We start from the raw sequence: 21,664 nt of genomic DNA, 5'->3' as shown, positions 1-21,664 counted from the left end.
TGATGGCTGCACCACAAGGTCCTCAATGCCACTAAAAAAGATTTTTCTTTGCAAAGAAAAGCTGGTTTCCATCTTCATCTGGACCTTGTTTCTTCTGGATGTGCTGCAGCCATCTTGCTACAGACTTTGAAGATGGAGCCAAAAGATTGAAGAGGGTGGAATAAAAGGGCAGAGAAGGACAGCCAAACCCTGATCTCTGGGGACTGGTGCCCTTTCACCTCTGGACTTCCTGTCACCAGCAGTAAGAAATTTCCTAATTACTGAAGTGGTTAGTAAGCAAGGTTTTTTCTTACTTGCACTTGAAGTGTCCCAACAAGTGTGAAAAAGGGATTTTAACCTGTTTTTAGGACACAGACTGTAGCTGGAGAATGTTAACGGATGGGAAAGGAGCTGATCTATCACAGAACCCTGATAAGCAGGGCACCGTGAGCAGCTAGAGCTGCAAAAGTCACAGATGAGGTGAGGACTGAACACAGCAGGAGAGCTGAAAGGCTTGATATTTGGTTGTGGGACCCACAGGTCATCATTGCTACCTCACATAGCCAGATGACTTAGCACTGCTCCAGCTGCCCGTTCCCCTACCTGCCCGCTCCCCCTCCAATCAACAGAGAAAATGAACTGAGATTCCAGACAGGGGGCCACCAGCAGAGACTAGGAGGGAGCACAGGGCTAGAAAAAGGGGGACTAGGGGCTGTCCCTGGTCAGAGACTTAACTGGCACTCCCCTGCCCAGCACATCAGTAGGCAGGATTCTTCCCTTGGGAAACTTACTGGCCGCAGAGAAAACGCTTCCATACTTCGCATAAATATCAACAAAAGGCTGACTGGTGAGTGATGACCTTATGGTTGACAGTCCCACACACAGACCTCCAATCAGCTTATTAGAGTCTTTCTTTTAAAATGAATGGTTAGAAATCACCAAACATTCCTGAAACACTCTCCAACGTTAGGCTGACCAACCAAATATCAAGCACATAAACACATACATGAAACAAACCTGGGGGAAATGAAGATAAGGGAGGAAAAGAAAGAAAACTAAGAAGCCTATCTTCAGATATTAGAATGGTATCACTTCTGCAAAAGATGGTATCTTGTAGGATATTATAAGAAGCAATCAGATAAAAAGAATTGGATCCTGGTGACTTCCTTGGCAGTCCAATGGAATCCACACTTAAGAACTTGATTCACAGTTAAGAATCCACGCTTCCACTGCAGAGGGCAATGTTCCCCTAGTCAGGGAACTAGGGTCCTGCATGTCACATGGTGCCATCAAAAAAAGAAAGAAAAAGTAAAAATCACAACCAGATCCTAAAATTTAACAAGTAAATCATAAATTATTTAATATACAGTTTTAAAGATAAAGTAAAAAAAAGTCTTTTAGGCAGTGAAAAAAAGTCTTTTAGACAGTGGGACAAGAGATTGGGAGACAACAGGAGAAAAGGGTAAGAGAACGAAAAGATCAGAGCAAAAGCTCCAACACCTCAGTAACAGAAGGTTAAAGAGAATAAAGCTAACAGTAGGGATAAAATTATTTAGGATGTAATAGAAGATATCCCAGAAACAGGTGTTTCCAGATTTAAAGGATCTACTGAGTACCCAGTACAATGAATGAAAAAAGACCTATATCAAGGGGGATCCCTGGGAACTTTCAGAGCCCCATGCTTCAGAAATCAAAAATGGAATCAGAATGATACAGAACTTCTCAATAAAAATCTTTGATGCCAAAAGTCAATCAAAGACTGCTCTCAAAATTCTGTAGGGAAATAGTTTTCAACCCACTTATATATTCAGGGAGATGATCAATTAAGTGTGAGAGTAGAATAAAAACATTTTCAGGTATATAAGGATTCTAAAAACTGACTTCCCATGTCCTTTTTCACAGGAAGCTAATGGAGAAAACACTTCATCAAATAAAGGAGCAAACAAAGAGAGGAGGCAGCACGGGGCCCCAGGAAAAAGGTGCTCTAACATAGAGAGGGTAAAGTGAGCTCCAGGATGGCAGAAATTACTGTTTTTCACTCTCTGTTAGGACTATTTGGTTTTTAAACAACATGTCTATATTCAGTTCAGTTACTCAGTCATGTCTGGCTCTTTTCGACTCCATGAACTGTAGCATGGCGGGTTCCCTGTCCATCATCAGCTCTCAGAGCTTGCTCAAACTCATGGCCATCAAGTCGGTGATGCCATCAAACCATCTCATCCTCTGTTGTCCCCTTCTTCTCCTGGCTTCAATCTTTCCCAACAGCAGGGTCTTTCCAATGAGTCAGCTCTTCGCATCAGGTGGCCAAAGTTTTGGAGTTTCAGCTTTAGCATCAGTCCTTCCAATGAATATTCAGGACTGATTTCCTTTAGGATGGACTAGTTTGATCTTTGTGTACTCCAAGGGACTCTCAAGAGTCTTCTCCAACACCAAAAAATTAAGTTTCATCAAGAAAAAAAAAATCTGGGGGCTCTTGTGGTAGTCTAGTTGTTAAGAATCCGCCTACCAATGCAGGGGACACAGGTTTGATCCCTGGTCAGGGAAGATCCCACATGCCGAGGAGCAACTAAGCCCCTCAAGTCACAACTGCTGAACCTACATGCCGCAACTACTGAAGCTGTCACGCCTAGAGCCCATGCTCAGCAACAAGAGAAGCCCTGGCTTGCTGTGACTACAGAAAGCGTCTGGACGCAACAAAGACCCAGCGCAGCCAAAAATAAAATAAATAAAATTAAAGAGTTAACAATTAAAAAAAATATATACATTTCTAAAAAGAAAAAAACCCATTTTTAATGGTTGAAACACTCAATAGTAAGTTCTGGGACTTCCCTGATGGTCCAGGGGTTAAACCTCCATGCTTGGACTGCAGGAAGCATAGGTTTGATCCTTGGTCAGGGAACTAAGATTCCACATGCCATGCAGCATGGCCAAAAAGGAAAAAAAAATAAATACTAAATTCCAGTTGCCAGACAAAAGAGATGAGGCGAAGGAAGGAGAATCATGGGGATTCATGGAGCATGAAAACTGCAAGTTCCAGAGCAGAAGCAGCTCTGAGAGCAAAGAGAGACATGAAGGAAGGATGCCAGGCATATGTGTGCACATGTATGAAGAAGGGGCTCTGAACCTTTTCCTTTTCAGGCCTGAGTCATGCAGGGCACCCTCCAGCAATGATGGAGTGGTGGATGCTTTCAAGACCTCCTTCCAGCTCCGACTGCTGCCCTCCAGGGTGGGACTTGGAGGGATGGGATGTGCTGGAAGCAGCCTGTGTCTCTGAAAAGCCAAGGGTTGGTGAGGGTGACTGGGAACAGGGCTACTGGCCCTGAGAAAGTGTGGGAAAAGTCTTGCAAGTGTGTTAAACTGCTGTCCAACCCTTCTTCCTCAGCACTACATCACACCTTCCCTCTCCATTTACCAGTCTGGTCTAAAGACAGTGCAAATGATGATGGTCCCTGTCCAATTCCCCTCAGGGAAGCTTAAAGTCCCTACCCCCACCACTCTGAGGAAGCGCGAGCATCAATCGAGTGCTTTGGGGAAGAGCACAAAGGAAACTGACCTTAACTGAGTCCCTAGTGGTAAAGAATCAGCCTGACAATGTAGGAGACACAAGAGATGCAGGTTCGATACCTGGGTCAGGAAGATCCCCTGGAGCAGGAAATGACAATTCATCCAGTATTCTTGCCTGGAAAATTCCACGGACAGAGGAGCCTGGTGGGCTACAGTCCATGGGGTCACAACAACGAGTGGGACACAACTGAGCACACACACACACATATGTGTAGGCATGTCACATATATTTTCTCATCAGAGCTACCCACTGCCTTAGGTGTGTGTAACTATGACCTACATTTCTCAGATGAGGACACTGGTTGCCAAGCTAATAAAAAGTGGAAATGAGACTGGTCTGTCTGTTTGACTTTAAAGCCCGAACTACTGAGAAATGGGTAGGAAAAGCCCAGGGATAAACCTAAGTCGAGGAGAGAAACGGTTTCCACTTTGGTGATTATACTATCAATGAGTCACGAACTGAAGTAGCTTTCACTGCAGACTCACCTCTGCCCCCTCTCAGGTTTTTAGGACCTTCTGCCTCTTTCCCCGCTGCCTTCGTCAGTCTGAGATTCATTGGTGTTTGCCATTTTATACTTTAGGGTGAGATGTGTGTTCATCTATGAGACAGAGGGGAAGGTGCCCAGACCTTGTCAGCACTGACCTCCACAGCTGACCTTTCCTCCCCTCCTGGGGGCCAGAGCCTGGCTTGTTAGAGCCCAGCTCGACCCTCTGCACCTCCCACTGCCTTTCCAAAGAGTCCTGATGGCTTTGGTTGGCCTGGTTATCCATAGCCCTTGGGCCCTGTGGGGAAAGCAAGGTGTTCCCTTCGAGTTGGGGGCAAGAAAGCAGAGCATATAGGTATGTTATCCAAGGGCCCCCAGGTTGAAGGACAGAGGCCAGGAGGATGGGTGAATGGAAACCAGGTCACACCTAGGCCTTCACTGGCTCCCACTGCTTTCCCACTGACTACCATGGCCCTTCCTACCAGCTACCGTCAACTGAGTGCTTATTATGAGCTTGATACTCTCACTTAATTTTCCTTAGCTCCATTTGGCAGATGAGCAGTTTGAGGCCAGAGAGGCTGAGAGACATGACCACGTTCATTTAGTTAGCAGACAAGGAGCTGATCCTTGCACTTCCAATCCTATTCCAACCCGTGCTAGTTGACTTTTACTTTTCTAATCCTAGGCTCAAGTTCCTCTTTTAGAAACCCCTTACAAGAATGGGTTGCAATTCAAAAATATGAGAACTGGAATATTTTCAAGGTTACCAAAATGATATTTAAGAAGTAAATGTTACATAGTTAGCATTTCCTACAAGAGAAATTCACAATTGGGAAGGTATTACCATAATTCCACTCACGAGTCATTCTTTGGGTCAATTATAGATAATGAATCCAATTGAAATATCTATTATATCATCAGTATGAGGGAAATAATGGTTTTAAGTCTTATGTGAGTACATTAATTTCTGATCATGCCTTTTCGATCTCTGATAGCATGGGGTCTTGTTTGAACCTAAAACAATCGAAAGAGAACGTTATTTTCCACTAGTTCACCCCTGAGTCTTCTGGTGCCTTGAAAAGCATCCTCAAAAACTATTCTCTTACCAACATTTGTAACGTGCTCCTTGGCCTCCCTGTCCCTTTCAGAGACATTCTTTTTGCTGATTAACCTCACCCTCTCTCTTTCTTCTGTTTCTCTAAAAGAAAATAAACACCTGGCATTTCTCTATTGACAAATATTCCCCTGAAAATTACAAAAAAGGGACAGAAAGAAGCAGCTCTTAAGGTCGCCTGTTTTCATTTTTTAACGGCTGTCCCTGGTTTCACTGCTCAGCCAGGTACCACTGCTTGGGTGTGAAGTGCCTGCATTAGTCAAAATCAATGGAGCAATGTATAATAAAAGAGAATTTTCAGGGGCTTCCCTGGTGGCTCAGTGGTAAAGAATCTGCCTGCCAGTGCAGGAGACGGGTTTGATCCCTGGTCCAGGAAGATCCCACATGCCATGGAGCACTAAGTCTGTGTTCCGCAACTATTAGCCTGTGCCATAGAGCCTGGGAATTGCAATTACTGAAGGCCGCAGAGCCTGCAGCCCGTGCTCCACAATAAAGGAAGCCACCACGATGAGAACCCCACACGCCGCAACTAGAGAGTAGCCTTCGTCCGCTACAGCTAGAGAAAAGCCCGCGCAGCACTGAAGACCCAGCACAGCCAGAAATAAGTAATAAAATAAATACAAAGTGGGGTTCCCCGAAGTTCTCAGTGAATCTGAGGTGATCCCTTGGATGGGCAGTGGGTTCTGGGTACACGTGTGATGAAAGCAGGGCTGAGACGGCTTCAGGTGGAGGCAGGTTTGCTTTTATATCAGGTATATTTTATGGGGATAAAATAGTTCCATTGCCACCAAGAAGTGTGAAAGCTAGTGTATACAGAACTGAAGCCCTGTCCAGAAGTTTGGAGCAGAACTGTCTCCTAGACTCTAAAGCAGGGGCAATCTCCTTCACCAACATCTGGCATTACAGTGAGAAGTCATCATAAAAGGATCTTGCAAAATGAGGGGTGGGAAGGAAAGTGGCAAGTAAATGGATGATGACAATGGCTCGACAGTGGTTATGACGATGGGGATGTGTGGGTGCTGACTCTGTCTGACTGCATCTCCCCAGATGTCTGAGGCTAAGGTTGGTGATTCCAGAGGAGGCCTCTGGCTGTCAAACTGGTCAGGTTTGCGCCAAAGTGGAAGGCACAAGACATCCTGGTAGGTCAGTAACAATTGTCATCAAATATTTGCTTTTACTTTAAAAATAAATTCTATCCTCTTCTTCTATAACTCTATTCTCTTCATGCCTGCTTGCTGACTGGACAACTACTCTTTGAGACTCACAGTGTGTGCATTAAAAATCATCAGAGGCTATCAGTATCTACACTTACATTGTATTATTAATGCTTCCCTTTTATGATGTTGTGGATATTTGCGTCTTATCTTCTGAACTCTAAATTCTTAAAAAGCAAGATCTAGTTTCACTAATCTCTGTGCCCCTGCCTGAGAGTACCTAACACAGTACCTTGCTTATGGAGCAAGCGCTCAAATATTTCTCAAAGAGGGTTCCCAGTCTTATCACCTGGAAATTGTCTGTGGCTCAATACGGTACTCCACTGCCTGTCAAAGCACACACATGTGGATCTTAAATCACTCTAAATCCAAGTGGGTTTTTCTTTTCTTTTCTTTTTTTTTAAAAACTGAAGTATAGTTGACTTACAATGTTGTACCCACTGTTTTCTATTCTTTCATTTCCTCCCAGGACAACCAAATAAAATCTCAAAGAAGTGGCTGAGCTTTCTTGGTGTGAAGGGAAATTTAAGGACAGACATCTCCATCATACCAAATTTCCCTCTACCCTGACCACTGGAGAGTTGTGGGGAAAATTCACAAAATATTGTAACAAATGGGCTCTGCTGCTGTGCTGACTCCCCTCCCCTCCACAAGGCTTCCCTCTAATCTAAAAACCCAGGGATTTCCCTGGTAGTCCAGTGGTTAAAACTCTGTGCTTCTAATGCAGGGGGCACAGGTTCAATCCCTGGTCAGGGAACTAAGACCCCACCTGCTGCACAGTGTGGCCAATAGATAAATAAATTAAAAAAAAAAAAAAGCCAAACCAAACAACCTCCAACCTGGAAGTTGCCTGATGGCTGAGCGTCACTTTCAGGTATTTATTTACAGCTGACTCTTGCTCTGTGAAAACACATGCTGTCGGATTTGGGTCTGTTATGAGGTATGACAATGATGGCAACGATGACTACAGTGAGCATGACAATGGTGACAGCAATAAAATCCACCGGACACTACGTGGCAGACGCTGGACTGAGCCCCTCACACCCATTCTCTCATTTCAAGTTCACAACTGCCTCACTAGGTAGGACCACGATGACTCCCATTTCACAGGTGATCAGACCACACTCGAATCAAGCAGGCAGTCACTGACCATGGACTCAAGGCTTCCATCGCCGAGGGGGGACTTACCGAGGAAGCACAGAGTTGGGTGGCCTGGATTTTGCAGGGGATGCGACTTTAGGTTCTAGGCCCGAGCTCCCTGAAGGTCCCGGCAGTGAGTCCTGCGCCGGCCCGGGGGGATTGGGAAGTACTTCCCTTGCCGAAGTCAGGAGATGCTCTTTATCTTTAACTTCTTTTTCCCGGGACTTGGCTTTGTGTTCCGCCAGGAGGAGGTCAAATTGCTTCTTCCGGCCTGGGACTGCCCTCCGATGGCTTAGTGAGTGAGTCTAAGGAGAAGAGAGATGGAAAGCACAGCCTCTTTGATCAGCACATAAACCTGCTTCCCCAGGCCCTCCATTTCAGAAACTGCAATTCATGGGAATTTAGAGGTGCTTGAAAAGTCAACTTCAAGGCAACAGCTCCTGTTCTGCGGCTGGGAAGAGGCAGAGACCACACAAAACGCAACCGTGCCCTACGCTCCTGGCGTTAAGGAGCCAAAGCTTCCTCCGAAAAATGGCCAAAGATGACGAGCTTCAGCGCTGAACCCCTGAGGACCTCCCTGACGACAGGCACCGGTGAGGGCGCGCTGGAGTTAATCCAGGTGCAGGTGGGAGGCTCGCTTTGGCCCAGACACACAGAGACACCAAGCAGAGAGGGCCACGGCCTCCATCCCAAGAGGCACTAGCAGTTCAGTATGAAATACGGGGCTGGGGGCTACCCACGGGCGGCCGCTTCGGGTCAGCTGTCCCCCGGCCACCCCGGTGCGGCCGGATCAGGGGCGCGGCGGCTCGTCCTCCCCTCTGGGGCTGCCTTTCAGGGCGCTGCCGCCGCCGCCGCCGCCGCTGCGTGCTGCTCCTGCATACATTAAAACGTAGCAGGGTTTAGAACCGCCTGTGAGTGCCTATAAATACAATTTACTGTCTGGCCTCACAAGTAACAGGGGAAGCCTATTTTTTTTTTTTTTTTTTCCTTCTTAAAAAGCCAGCCAGCTTGAGGCAGGCACTCTGCTACCATGGAAGAGAAGAAAGCATTTCCCTTACAAAGAGCAGCTGGGGGTCGTGTCGAGGCTCCACACCCTGCCGTGTGCAGAGAGTGGCATGCAAACATTTCGACAAAGGCCCCAGCGAGAGCAGGAAGTATTTTTTATGGAAAGAGAAATACCTTGCAGGTGAGGGATCTTGTGCAAGGTTTCTTTGTCTCGGGATCCAATACTCCACAGTGTTTATTTGGGTCAAATTCTCTCTCTGGTTTAAGAAACAAACAAAAAATATAAGAAAAAAGGAGACTAAATAGGATTTGGCATTAAGACTACATTAAAAAAAAAAAATGCACATTTGCACCAACAAGTGAGACATTGTCAGGCAATCTGTTTTGTTTTTTTCCCTCCAACCGGCTGCTAAAATGCTTCCAGAACCGCTGGGGGAAGATGGCGCTTCTCTCTGAACCCAAGAGTTCCCACGTCCAGCTTTGGTGGGGATGTGGTAGGGATGGGAATGCATAAGGGGAGAGGGCGGGTGGGCAGCAGAGGGAAAGGAGCCACGTGGTTCTCAGGCTTTATTTCACTCCAAACATCTCCCCAGGCACCTCTGGGCAAAGCTGGCTGCAGACGGGGCAGAGCCACCGGAAGGCCCTGGGGCCACTTTCTCCCCTGGGGTAGCTCCGGGAATACATCACTCTCCCCACACTGCCCTGCTTTCCTAATAGTTTGAGCCATTTGAGTGGGAAATTATTCCTTGACATGTCAGTGTGACCTGCCTCTCTCATGCTTTGGAAAGTCCTCAGCACAAGGCCTTCCATGCAGCCTTGCTGACTGGATTTCCCTGATTCAGGAACATGTAGACAGGGGCAGGTGTGGGCTTTACTCTGAGGCTGAACCTGCAGGTGTAGAGAGGTCAGGGCCTGCTGGCCTCACCGTTGCTCTGCCCCAGCCTGGAGCCTGGTGCTCCAGAAGGGAATGAGCCGGGCAAGCAGTCCCCTCGGCACAAAGGATGGTTGAGGGAAGCAGGCTTTCCCCAGCTCCTGCCTTCCCACTGGAGTCCTGATGGCCCCTGTCGAGGTGACTTCTAGGGAACCTACTCTTTTTATGCTCATTTTGGATCCTTCTTCCTTCTGGGCTACAAAAATGTTCTCCTCCCCTAGAAAATGGAGGGTTGTGAGAGAACCTCTTAAAGACACTGTAAGCTTTATAGTTCTACCTCTTGATGGCCCGTGCCATTTCCAGAAGACACCCAGCAAACACCTGAGTCCTGCAGGGCAGGAATGACACGGTTCTTCTGGGCATTCACAGAGATGGGCAGCAGTGCAGGTGGGTGGGGAGGTGGATGGGCAGGTGGAGGGGCATGTATAAACTTGGTGGCATGTCCCCTTCAGGGCCTCCTATGGCTGCAAGCTATAAAGAGGTTACCTTGCCTGAAAAACTGTCTGAACTTGCTGGAGTAAAATCCGACCATAAAAAATGAATGCATTCTATTTTTAAAAGAAGGTTTGGGAGCTGTGGGATGGTTGCAACAGTGGTGATGACGATGTTTGCAATAAAACCATTCTCATATCCAAGACAGATTTCCTGCTTGGCTATCAAAATGCATCCTGCCCCTTTCTTTTGCTTTTGTCTTCTTTTCTTAAGCTTCATTTTTTAAGAAGAGAAAACTGTTAGGCCTGGAGATGTTTGCTTCTTATGAGCCCTCTCTGCCCACCGAGGAGGGTCTGGGCGCCAGGCCCCAGGCCGCCTGGTGCGAGTTCCTTCCCTTGGACCTGGTGGAGTCAGCCCCGTGCCCAGATCCACACCAGCACTCGTGTTGGCCTGGAACTGAACAGGTTGTTTGGCTGGGGGCAGGAGCTGGCTGCCAAATGTGAAAGCGAGAGAGAAATAAGCAAAAGACCCAATGAGACAAAACCACCAAAAAATGCAAAACCAACAAACACACACAAAAAATCCCCAAACAACTTCAGATTAAGGTGCCGGCTGGAAGCCACAGTCATGCTTCTGCCAGGACGAGGGAGCCCAGCCTCACTGCGCCCAGACAGATCCAGCAGCTTGTTCAGGGATGCCACCTCCTCTGCAGAGTGACAGTGACCTTTCTCTGCAGGAAGAGAGCTGGGTGCAGGGGCTCTGTCCACACAGAGAGGCCCCCACCCTCAAAGACAGTGCCAGGCTCTGCCTTTCTTGTGGGACAGTGGGTGAAAAGGGCATGGAGAGATTTTTCAGGGTAATATAACTGTATCATTTGAATCCTTTGGGCACAAGATACTTTTCAGACCCAAACTTTTAAAAAGTTACAGACATAAGAGAAAACCTGAAATACAGATAAATACAAAGTAAAAAATAAAAATGACCCACAATTCTTGGGGGCACTTAGGAATTATGCTCATGCCAGAGGACACAGCTTCTCTTTCACAGGGCAGTTTTCTCTGTATGGTGAACCCTTGAATAACTTGGGTTTGGACTGTGCACAGATATTTTTCAGTAGTATATATACTGCAGTACTACACAACTGGAGGTTGGTTGAACCTGTGAATATAGAGGAACCACATACACAGAAGATCTACTAGAAATCATATGGGGATTTTCAACTGCGTAGAGGGCTGGCACCCCTAATCCCTGCGTTGTTCAAGGGGCAACTATATTTTTCTTTCTTCTGGTTAACATCTAATAAATGGCCAGGGTGTGTGAAGAACTTATAAAATTTATAGCTTTTCTTGATCTTTTGGAGAAAGTAAAACTGCCAGATTTCCTTTCATAACAAACCCAAAGCAAATACCATCCACTTGGGGGACCCAAGGGCCAACCACTGACTTAAGGACTGGCCATGTGCACCTTTCTGGGTACCTCCTGAGTGCCTACTCTGACAACCAAGTAGATTGCAGAGAGACCCCTCAGCACCCATCCTGCTATGCCAGTCTAAGTGTTCCCAAGTGGGAATTCCAATCTGCTTATGTGGGAAAGGCATTTGTAGCCCCAGACCACAGAATGAACCTGGAAACCAGTGAGACCAAAGGATGGAGATGGGCTGACAGCACCAATGTGACCGCCCCAAGCCTGCCCTGAGCTACCGGGAGATATCACAGCGGGCTGTCCAAATCTGCAGCCCTGAGACTTTGCAGAATCTAGGGACGATTTATCCTGTCAGAGCGAGGACAAAACCCTCTGAATCCACAGAGTGCTATGGGTGTGCAGAGCTCCCCGCCTTGGGAAAACCAGGATAACTCCTGCTAAGTGCTGAGCTAACTCAGCCCAGCCATCATCAATCTGGCCCGGGATTAAGAGAATAAGTTCTCCCCTGCATTTTGAGATGGGAGTTCCTATTTGTAGGTAAACTCCATGTTCCCCTTAAAATGAAACAGACCTGCTCAATTATAAGATCGCATCACTCCCTAGTTCTGGACGCAACTCAGCTGTAGTCTGATCATGAGCCAGACTCAAAGAATACAGACACGTACCTGAAAGTCTCCTGTAAGGCTTGTTGTTGTTTTTGGTGCCGTTTTGGTGTTTCTTGTCTATGGTGGTAGACAAAATTCCTTTGCCATTTAAGATCTTCTCTGGGGAAGGTGGCACTGACTTGGACATCAAGACCGGCTTAATGACAGGTGGGGTGGAGACGGCAGAGGATGAGGTGGAGCAGGAGGGGACCGCAGGAGTGGTCGTAGAGTTCATTTTGACATTGGCACCATCTGCCTTCACTAGGTTAGGAATTTTCTCTAAACTGACTACGGGAACCGGAACACTGAAAAATAAATGAACAAACACACACACAATTGCCTTCTTTGATACATCTGGTCTGCTGAGAAGATATCCCTGCTTATCATTATCAGGACACTTCCTTATCACTTATTTATACTCCTCCTATAAGCGAGCAGCAGGATTCCAGTTTTGATGGGAGGGAGATGCATACCTCAGAAAAGACCGACGGCGATGTGAGGTTGGCATGGTGCCAGGGATGGCATCAGTGCTGACTGATTACCTCCTGGATCAGTTGTCCCCATAGATCCTGTCGCTCCCCCATTCCTCAGTCCCCTTTGTCAGCAGTCTCCAAGACAGCACCTTGGGCAGAACAGGGTGCCTGCTGTGAAGCTCAGGAAGCAGTACAGTCTGTCCCTGAAGACGGTGTGCCATGGAGCCGCGTGCTGAATCACGCCCCCTCCCCCGCTGCTCGGCTAGTCTCCCACCCAGGCGACCGGGCCTGACATCTACTCAGCTTGGAGTGCTGACAGGCTCACAGTACATGGAGGCAGGGCTGTAGGCCAGCGGGCCATGCTCCACGCTGTCAGAGGACTCCTGGATCACTCATGTCCCAGGGATGGGCTGCCATGGAACATTATCTAATATTCCATTTTAGGCAGCTAGTTATGTAAATAGGCAATTCTCAAGGCTGGCAGGTGAGAGGATGAATTTTAAGAAGACAGAGCACAAAGGTATATGTTTGCTCTTTAGAATCTGTCACTCTAGCCCTGCTTCCCTGCCATTTCTCCTGTAATGGATATGCATTTGATTTCTGTGCATTTCATGCTGGAAGACCCTGTGTCTAGGGGGTGGTGGAGGACTCCATCTCCGGGTCTGAAAGGATGAGACGAGATGAGTAAGCTTTGCTTTGGTTCTTGAACTAGATTCCCTTTCCTCCTTGCAGGAGGGTGGAATGCAAACATTTCAGCACCCTCAAGTCATCCCTGAGCTGAGAGTGCAGCCGACTTAGCTCTCTGAATGCCAAATGGGCTAAACTAGGGCTCAGACATGCCTGCAGACAATGAAGGGCATGAAAGACACGCTGGTTTTGCAGGGGAGGAGTTTTATCTGTCCTCACGGCTGGCTGGTTCTCCCTTCTCCAAGATTCATTCACAGATCATTTCTTTGATCAATTTGTTCATGAAATTATTTCAGCAACCCCCTCAGCCCTTGTTGTTGTTGCTAGCCCTTGCCCCTTTCCTGACTTTGAAACAGGATCCCGGATGTTATTTATAGGCCTTTGCCAGTGAGAAGGGCACTCAGTGGTGGAGCACACTGCTCCCAAACCTCAGACTTCACCCCAAGACCACGTGCTTTCTAGGCATGGGGTGGGACCTCAAGCCCCACGTAAGGGGAAACTGCAACAGCAATTTTAAGTAAGATACCAAGTTACTGACAGTTCTGTCTTTGATCAGTGTCTCAATCACTGAGATAAAGCTACACTGCCACCACTTTCTAGTTAATGGCAATTCTCAAAGCACTCATCCTATGGCTGAAGAACAGCACAAGAAGCCCTTGAAAAGTCAACACACTAAGAAGCTGCAAAAGAGATTGCCTGGTGAAATTAGGGCTGCATTCCTGACTTCTTCTGAATGGTAAAATACGCAGTGCTACAATGGCACCCCACTCCAGTACTCTTGCCTGGAAAATCCCATGGGCAAAGGAGCCTGGTAGGCTGCAGTCCATGGGGTCGCCAGAGTCGGACACAACTGAGTGACTTCACTTTCACTTTTCACTTTCATGCATTGGAGAAGGAAATGGCAACCCACTCCAGTGTTCTTGCCTGGAGAATCCCAGGGACGGGGGAGCCTGGTGGGCTGCCGTCTCTGGGGTCGCACAGAGTCGGACACGACTGAAGTGACTTAGCAGCATGGGATACTAAATTCTTCCAGGCTCGTTCCTTCACTCAATTTTAAAAGGTACAAATTACAGACAGCAGGGTGGTGAAGAGGTATTTGTACACCATGTTCTTAGCAGCATTATTCATAATGGCCAAAAGGTGGAAGCAACCTTAATGTCCACTGATGGATGAATGGATAAACAAAATGTGGTAGATACATAAAGTGGAATACTATTCAGCCTTAGAAAGAAAGGAAATTCTGACACATGGATGAAGGTTGATGACACTATGCTAAATGGAATAAGCAAGTCAAAAAGATTACTACTCCATGATTCCAATTGTACAAGGCACCTAGAGTTCAAGTTCATGGAGACTGAAAGTAGAATGGTAGTTGCAGGGGAGCTGTGGTTTAGTGGGTACTAAGTTGCAGTTCTGCAAGCCTTTTTACACTTAACACTTAACACTCCTGAACTATACATTAAACATGGTTAAGATGGGAAATTTTGTTATGTGTGTTTCACTGTAGTTTAAAAAATTTTAAACGCATAAACTAGGGGAAAAAAAATCCCACAAATTATAAAACTCATATAGCTTATTCTCCAATATCCTGATTTAAAAAATATATAAGCCTCTGCTTAGAAAGCTCTTGTTGATTTATTTGTCACCCTTGTTCTAACTTGTTGACTTCTACTTCTTTAGAAAAAAGGGAAACTTGAAGTGTTGACATGCACACATGGACTCGTAGCCAGGTGAGAAGATTTTCTAGCACATGAGTGGCCTCCTCCCATATACTTCCCTGTGAAGCCAAGTGAGTTCAGGAAAGGAAACGCAGACCTTCACGTTTCAGACCCACTCTTGTCTCATGATGGGACAAGAGTGAGTACTCCCGAGATGATATCAGGATAGAATGATCCAGAGCAACTGTACCAACTGAAATAAACATAAAAAAGGAGTCAAGCGGTCCTCAGATGCTCATAGCACAGTCTGCATTTCTTCCCTGAAGTCACCATCTAGCTCCAGTGAGCCCCATAAGGCAGCCACGCGAGCACACGTGCGCCAGGTCGAGCCACTGGAACAATGACAGGCCGGCAAGTGCGTGTGACTGATCTCCTAATTTGAGACTTTCTCCACTACGTGAGCGTGGTCCACTCACATCCTCTACTGCCAGCACTTCCAGAACTCCAGCTGGACTTCAACCCCAGTGCCCAGAGACAGGATGTGAAACTAACACCCATCAGTAAAAAGAAGGGAAGACTGATATGCGGTCCTCTGGGATTGGAATGGGGAGATGTTAGTGAAGAAAATCCGATAAAAAATGTTTCAAAGAGCTCTAAAGACCAGATGAGTCAGTAAGGAACAGAGCCACTAAGTAAATACTCCTGAAGTCATGTAAGTTGCCACTTGGCAGCAGAAAGAGAAGGGAGATTGAGTTGATGGGATAGGAACGCTAAGGTTGTCCGCTAGCTAATGGAGAAGGGCTACAGACAGAGAGGAGGAGAGCCTGAGGACCATCCCTGATCCTTTTCTCTGTATTACCCCTTCTTTCCCCAAAGGCTCTGAGCTTTCCCTTCAAGGCAACCTGCTTCTTGCCTGAGCTGAGATGGCACTTCTGCCGGGAATTAAGAGAAGACTGGGAGGCAGTCAGCTCAGTGATGATGGGAAGGGTCAAATACATCCTCAGAGGAAATGAGAGAGCAAAAAGAGAGAGAGAAGTATAGATCCTTCCTAGTTAACCTCACCAGTCTCATTCCAGCATAAATGCCATCCATCAGTCCAGCCATTCAGTCTCCTTTCTTCAGTCCTATTGACAACAGCCCCCAGATCCCAAATGGATGAACAAAGAGGGAAATGATTGCAAGATGGTGGCTCCCAATCTTGAAAACCAACTCCAAAGTTTCCATCTTTTCTCAGTCCTGGCTAACATAAGACTCTACAGACAGCCCCAGGTCCTGTTTCATATACATACAGACCCCTGCATGTGTGAGGAGGGCCACTGCCTGGGCACTGTCATCTCAGGACTATCTTCTCCTTTCTCTCACTGTCCCCTTTTTCTCACTCCCCTCACTCCTTTGCCATCACCTCTCCCAGCCAATAAACACAGTGTTCCAGCCCTAGGCAACAGACCCTGAATAACAGGTTCACTTTTTTTTCATCTGGAAAGAAGTCAAAAGATTCTGATCCCTGCCGTCATTGTTTGGGCATCTCTTCCCTTTTCTGTGTCAAACATAGGCCCTCCAACACCTTCGTGCTAGGAGTTGGGTGGGGTGGAGGGTTGGCAGTACCCAAATGACTGACTAAGCAATTTATTAGTCTGTTTGCTTGGCTCTCCCTAAGGTTAACCAAAGCCCCTCAAGTTCCTTCCCTTTCAGTCTTAAGGTGTGCACTTACACACTTCCCCAGGTCTCACAATTAGTTGCATTTATCAGTTCACTACGTCCTTTCTTTGAGGAGCAATGTTTGAAAGGGAAGGATGAGTCCCTGCTCTTTCCCTGCTGCTTTCATAATGCCTGTTTTGTTCGCTTGGGATGAACTCTTTCAGGGAGCTCAGGGCTGCAGCTGGTCCCCCTGCTGTGTCTACTACTACTGGGAGCACTTATCTCCTTGTTATCTCGGCATCTCTCTCTCAGCTCCCTAGAAGGGATCCCATAGCCGAGAACAGTCCTCCCTTAGCTTCCTTGCTGGCTGTACCAGTGCTGCTTCAGCTGCCTGTGTCTGCTTCCTGGGTACCTGGCCTGTCTGAATTTACCTTTCTGGACCAAGGAGGGTCCTCAGACTTTAAGAAAAATGGTTCTCCTGGCCCTGAGTAGATTCCTCTCCCTGCCCAGTGATGTCTGCAAAAGAGCAGAGGTGGAGAATCTTCTCATGCCATTTCAAGGGCCACCAACGTGTCACAGGGCCAGCTGCTCTCCTGCCAGCTCTGCTTTCTTGGTAATCATGATTTATCCTTTCATCATCAACAGATAAGCCTTGTAAGAATGGTTTAGAAAATCTTTAGGCCTGCAGAAATCTTTGCCAGCCCTGCTCCACTTAGCAGCACAGGGGAAAGATGGATTTGACAGGCAGGAGCCTGAGGACATAGGGTATTCGTGCTGTGGGTTACATGTCTGATGAGAGCTCTCAGCTGTCTATTTCTCCCCACCAAGTCCTTCAACAAAGACCCATGAACCTGTGCTTCTGGCCTGGCAGAATTCTGAGGATCTCTGATTTACTGGCCAATCCTTGAAAGGGTCATCTCACCCAGCCTCTTGTCTTCCAAGCAGGGACAGTAGGTAAGTCATCCCAAGTCAAGAGGAACTGACCCTATTTCAAAAGGTCTGCAGAAAAGGAATTCTATTTGGTTCTCTTGGATACATTTGGGGGGTTGCTATCAGGACATGATGTCATATTTAGATTTTTTAAATTGAAGAAATAGGTGGGACATTCTTGAAGTCTGAAAGTCAGGCAATCACTAAGAATCAGCCTACATAACAGAGCTATAAAGTCTTGCCTTGGTATAACAGACACAGGAGGAGCTACATAAACCCTGGTGCATGAATACATAGTATTTTTTTTCAATCTGGAAAAAGACTGGGAAAACTTTCAGAAAGCCAATTTGAAATACCTTAAGCAAAAAAGAAAACAGGGTAGTCAACCACTGAGCACAGGATATAAGGAAATCTACCAGATTAATCTAATATTATTTTGTGGCTGAGTGTCAAGGCCTGGCGGGCAGAGAGGAAGCACCAGGCGTAATCTCTCCTGGCCTCTGCAGTTTCGGAGGCCCTCCCACATAACACACCCTCCGTAAGCTGGAAAAATGTAGTCAGACCACACAGCTGTTGAGGATGAGGGACCCTAGCAGCCGAGGTGAAAAAAGATTGGTTAGTAAGATTTTGTGCCGGCCCAAAGCAGTACCTAGTGGAACTCAGAGGCACCCATTGCTGGCCAAGAAGATTAAAACATCTTCATCAGTGACTTGGGTGATGGGCCGAGACCTTGTCCATCAGTTGAGGGCAGAGCAGATTAGTCGTTGGGAAGAATGATGTGGGATTTTCCCTTAGGAGGTGGGGAGAAATGAACAAGCTGATTTTGACAAATTGTAAATGTAGCCAGAGACAAGTGAGATCAAATCAGGGAGGACAAGTAGGGCTGAACTGGGCGTCTGTGCCTTATCACCATTCTAATGAAGTCACAGAACGTGGAGGATGTTGCAACAGAGTTTAGAATAATAGTTAGGAACATAGGCTTTGAAATCAGACAATCCTAGATCTGAATCCTGCCTTTTCTATTGCTAGATGCATTCTGGTGGGAAAGCCATCTGAATTCTGTGGGCATTAGAAGAAGGGTAGCCGGCCTGGAAAGCTGGCTTTTGCGCCTCCTTGCCTCCTCATTGGGACATCCTCGAGGGCAATGCCCAGTTAGGCATATGAGGCTGCCTTGCCTGGTTCATCTCAAAACCTCACTATTCAGGCCTCAGTTTCCTTATCAGTAAAATGAAGGTCATAATAGATATCTGAAGTGATTAACTGAGATAATATGTATAAAATGCTTAGCTTAGTCCCTGGGCACATAGTTGACCCTCAATAAACTGTAGCTAAAACAAGAAGGAGAGACACCACCCCCACGGACCCTGATGCTTCTGGGGTATATGTCTGTGTGCAAGTCGTTGTCACCGTCAGAACTTTTTATCCTCTTGAGTCTTCTGGTCCCACAATGGAGGGAGCGGGTGGATGATGAGGAGAAGGCAGGAAAAGAAGGTGAGTGGGAGCAACTGGCCCTCCATATTCACCCAGAGTAGAGGACCACTTCCTGGGGGTGGCAAAGGGAAAAGACAGAGTAAGAAGCCTTTGCAGACTTGATCCCTTTCCAGAAGCCCTCGGTCCTGCTTTGCAACCCCACCTGCTTTCTCCATCCCAGTCTCCTAGGCACTGCCCAAGCCTGGACTAGTGGTAAAAGTTCCCACATGGATACATATTCTACAAGAGGGAGAGGAACTCCAGTCTCCTCTCATATGAACATGTTGTCCTCTGCAACCCTGAAGTGTGTGAGGCAATGGGGATTTCTGTGATGGCCCTAAGATTTCTTCCTCCAGAAGAACTGCATGTGCCCCCTTCTAGGCTGCTCCAGATTCCCTAGAAGCACAAAGTTCCAGCATCAGCCTCTGTTAGTGTCTCTGGCACTCTGTTAAGCCAGGGTTCCCAAGGCAAGGAGCTCAGGAGGTAGCCTCCGGACCCAATGAGAGATCACAGGCACTTAATGTGCCGACATTCCTGGGGAGTCGTGATGCTCCAAGACCATGGGAAAAATCAGCAACCAGAGGAGAAAGGAAGATAACGGGGGAAAACAGAGTCCTGGCGTGGTAGGGTACATAAAGCTGGACAGGCTGTCTCAGGAGTGCACTGGAGACCGGCCTGCCTGCAGGGGTGCTGCCTCGGGTGATAAGTCCCAGAGAAATTTAAGACACTCCCAGATCAAACAACCATCCCTGCTCAGTGCTTTCCTGCTATATATGAGAATGAGAAGCCTCACAATGAAAATGAGTACCTAGTGAAACTCACAGCAAGGCATGGACCTTTGAGGGCCTTTGAGGGCAGGATTTGAGATGGAAGAGATCAGGAATCAAGCGGATTCTGGAGGGAGCACTACTGCAGGGCGGAATGGAGCCTCCAGAGTAGCCAGGCTTTGCTCAGGAGTGGCCAGTGGGCGAGCTTCCACCTGCAGCCGCCAGAGGTCACCAGCTCCCACTGCTGGAGCTAAAAGCCATCCAGCCTGCCCCTACCAGGCCTTCCACAGACAGCACACCACCACGGTCACGGCCTGGCTCAAGCCCTGCGGCCAACACTGCCTCGGAGAGACAAGACTTTCAAAGAACATCTTCCGTGCCCTTGCCAGGGAAGGAGGGGAGCAGGGACCAGGGCGCAGGCCCCCAGCCTTTGCTTTCAGGAAGCTTTTTCTGAGCATAGCATCCCTGGCTACTGTCAGCGCTCCAGCCTCTGCTCCAGCTTCCTTCACAGTGGCACTTCCCCAGGAAGCATCTTCCCTATTCCTCCTTCTCTGTGTTGGAATCCAGCACTGGCCAGGCAGTCCGACACCAAACCACCTCCATCCAGAACGCCAGGCACATTTTGTTTAAACTTTCAAGAGTTGAGTCTTCACACTGATCTATAGCAAACTCGGGAGATGCTTTGCCCCTAATTAAATACAGTTTGTGTTTTTAAAAAATTCTAAGCTATCAACATCTCCTTTCTGCATTACTTCAATGTCATCACTGTCCTCACTGCTTGCCAGAACCTGGATCAAAATCCTATCATCAGATCTTCCATCTAGCCTCTTCCTGTGCTCAAGTCGTCTCCACCAATGCAAATCCAACCCTGCTATCCTGCTGCTTAGAGGGCTTTGCGGGCTTCCCATTGCCCAGCGGACCAACTCCACCCTCACAGCTGGCCCCACACGGCTCCCGCCCTTGGCACCTTCTCCCACAGCCTCCAGGAGCTCTAGCTCCTTGAACACTGTGCGTGTCTGCCTGGCTCTGGGCCTTGCGGTGGGTGGGCGGTTCCTTCTGCTGCTGTGCCCTCCTTTCTCCTCCGGGTGAACACGCCCCCATCTGCCTCCATCCGGTTGACGGGTCCTCTCCTCTCTCAGTGCTGGCTCTGCCTTCCTTGGTGTTTCTGCCACACTTATAACATCAAAGAGCAAGGTTTTAGTTCTATGACCCTGGGACCTGGCCAGATTATGAGCTACCTGAGGACAGGGACTTGGACCAAATGTATCCATCACTCCAGAGTTATCCCAAAGATATATATACTATTAGCACTTGGCCCAATCAGCGTCTGAGGAATGAGCCAATCTTTGCAATGAAGGTTAAATCATATAACACAACACGAAGTGGACCAGCTCTACACCAGTACAAATGCTTCAGGAAAGGACTAGCCTCCAGCTGTTTCTATTCTTGGTAGAGGAGCCACTGAGATGACAAAGGTGGGGGGACGGGTGCTGACCTCCCCCCATCCCTTACACACAGCACCTCATTCACCCTGCCATGCACACACTGAGCACTGCTAGGTGCTAGGTGGTAGCCCACACACCGGAGGTCATGTTTCCTCCTCACCCACAATTTATAGATGAGGAACCTAAGGCTTAGAAAGGTTGGCCCAGGACACTAATTCAGCAAAGTGAAGGGTGGCACAGGGGCTGGACTTCAGGGTGCTCTAAAGGCAGGGCTCTTTACCATAGCTCCAGCTCCACCCCTGTCCGGCTCTGTGTGTGTCATCTCAGGCCCAACTCTTCATCACCTCGGACTTCTGTTTCCTCATCTCATCACAGAGCAGCCTTGAGGCTCAAAAAGGAGTAGCACAAAGGCAGGAATGCCTATGAAGGCATCTAAAACCGACAATGTCCTCTGTAGATACGAAGGACCATGGTTACTAACCTTCTTGGCTCAGACTCTCCCCCGCCCCCCGCCCCGCAACATATCATTTCTTTTCCCTCCCCAGTTGTCCTAGAGTATATTTTCCTCCTTAGATTCTAATCCCTATTAACATTTATTCATTTATTTTTGGCCACACTGCATGGCATGCAGGATCTTAGTTCCCTAAGGATCGAACCCTCATCCCC

The 21,664-nt window shown here is 47.6% G+C and overlaps 1 protein-coding gene and 1 non-coding gene across 26 annotated transcripts in view; one reads left to right on the top strand and one right to left on the bottom strand.

Annotated features, from left to right (window-relative positions):
• The window catches only part of ATXN7L1 (ataxin 7 like 1), a 282,078-nt gene that overhangs the window by 44,585 nt on the left and 215,829 nt on the right, over positions 1–21,664 (bottom strand). For 22 of the 25 annotated variants that reach the window (XR_015162692.1, XR_015162693.1, XR_015162691.1 and 19 more), the window contains 3 exons: positions 11,952–12,235; positions 8,676–8,758; positions 7,545–7,801 (listed from right to left, as the gene is read on the bottom strand). Coding sequence is in view for 17 of the 25 variants with exons in the window: in XM_086396922.1 (XP_086253048.1) it covers positions 7,545–7,801; positions 8,676–8,758; positions 11,952–12,235 (624 nt within the window). In the remaining 8 variants the exon portion in view is untranslated. The remainder of the gene's footprint in view (positions 1–7,544; positions 7,802–8,675; positions 8,759–11,951; positions 12,236–21,664) is intronic. The other 3 variants (XM_086396934.1, XM_086396937.1, XM_086396935.1) reach the window with 1 other exon arrangement.
• On the top strand, positions 7,041–7,113 carry TRNAR-UCU (transfer RNA arginine (anticodon UCU)). Its single transcript has one exon. It is a non-coding gene; the product is annotated as a tRNA-Arg (tRNA).

Source organism: Bos grunniens, chromosome 4 (assembly GCF_055505025.1).
Source record: "Bos grunniens cultivar Pamir isolate PY7600 chromosome 4, Bosgru_T2T1.0, whole genome shotgun sequence".
Lineage (NCBI taxonomy): Eukaryota > Metazoa > Chordata > Mammalia > Artiodactyla > Bovidae > Bos > Bos grunniens.
Note: the sequence above shows the minus strand (reverse complement) of the source record. Positions and strands in the feature narration are given on the sequence as shown.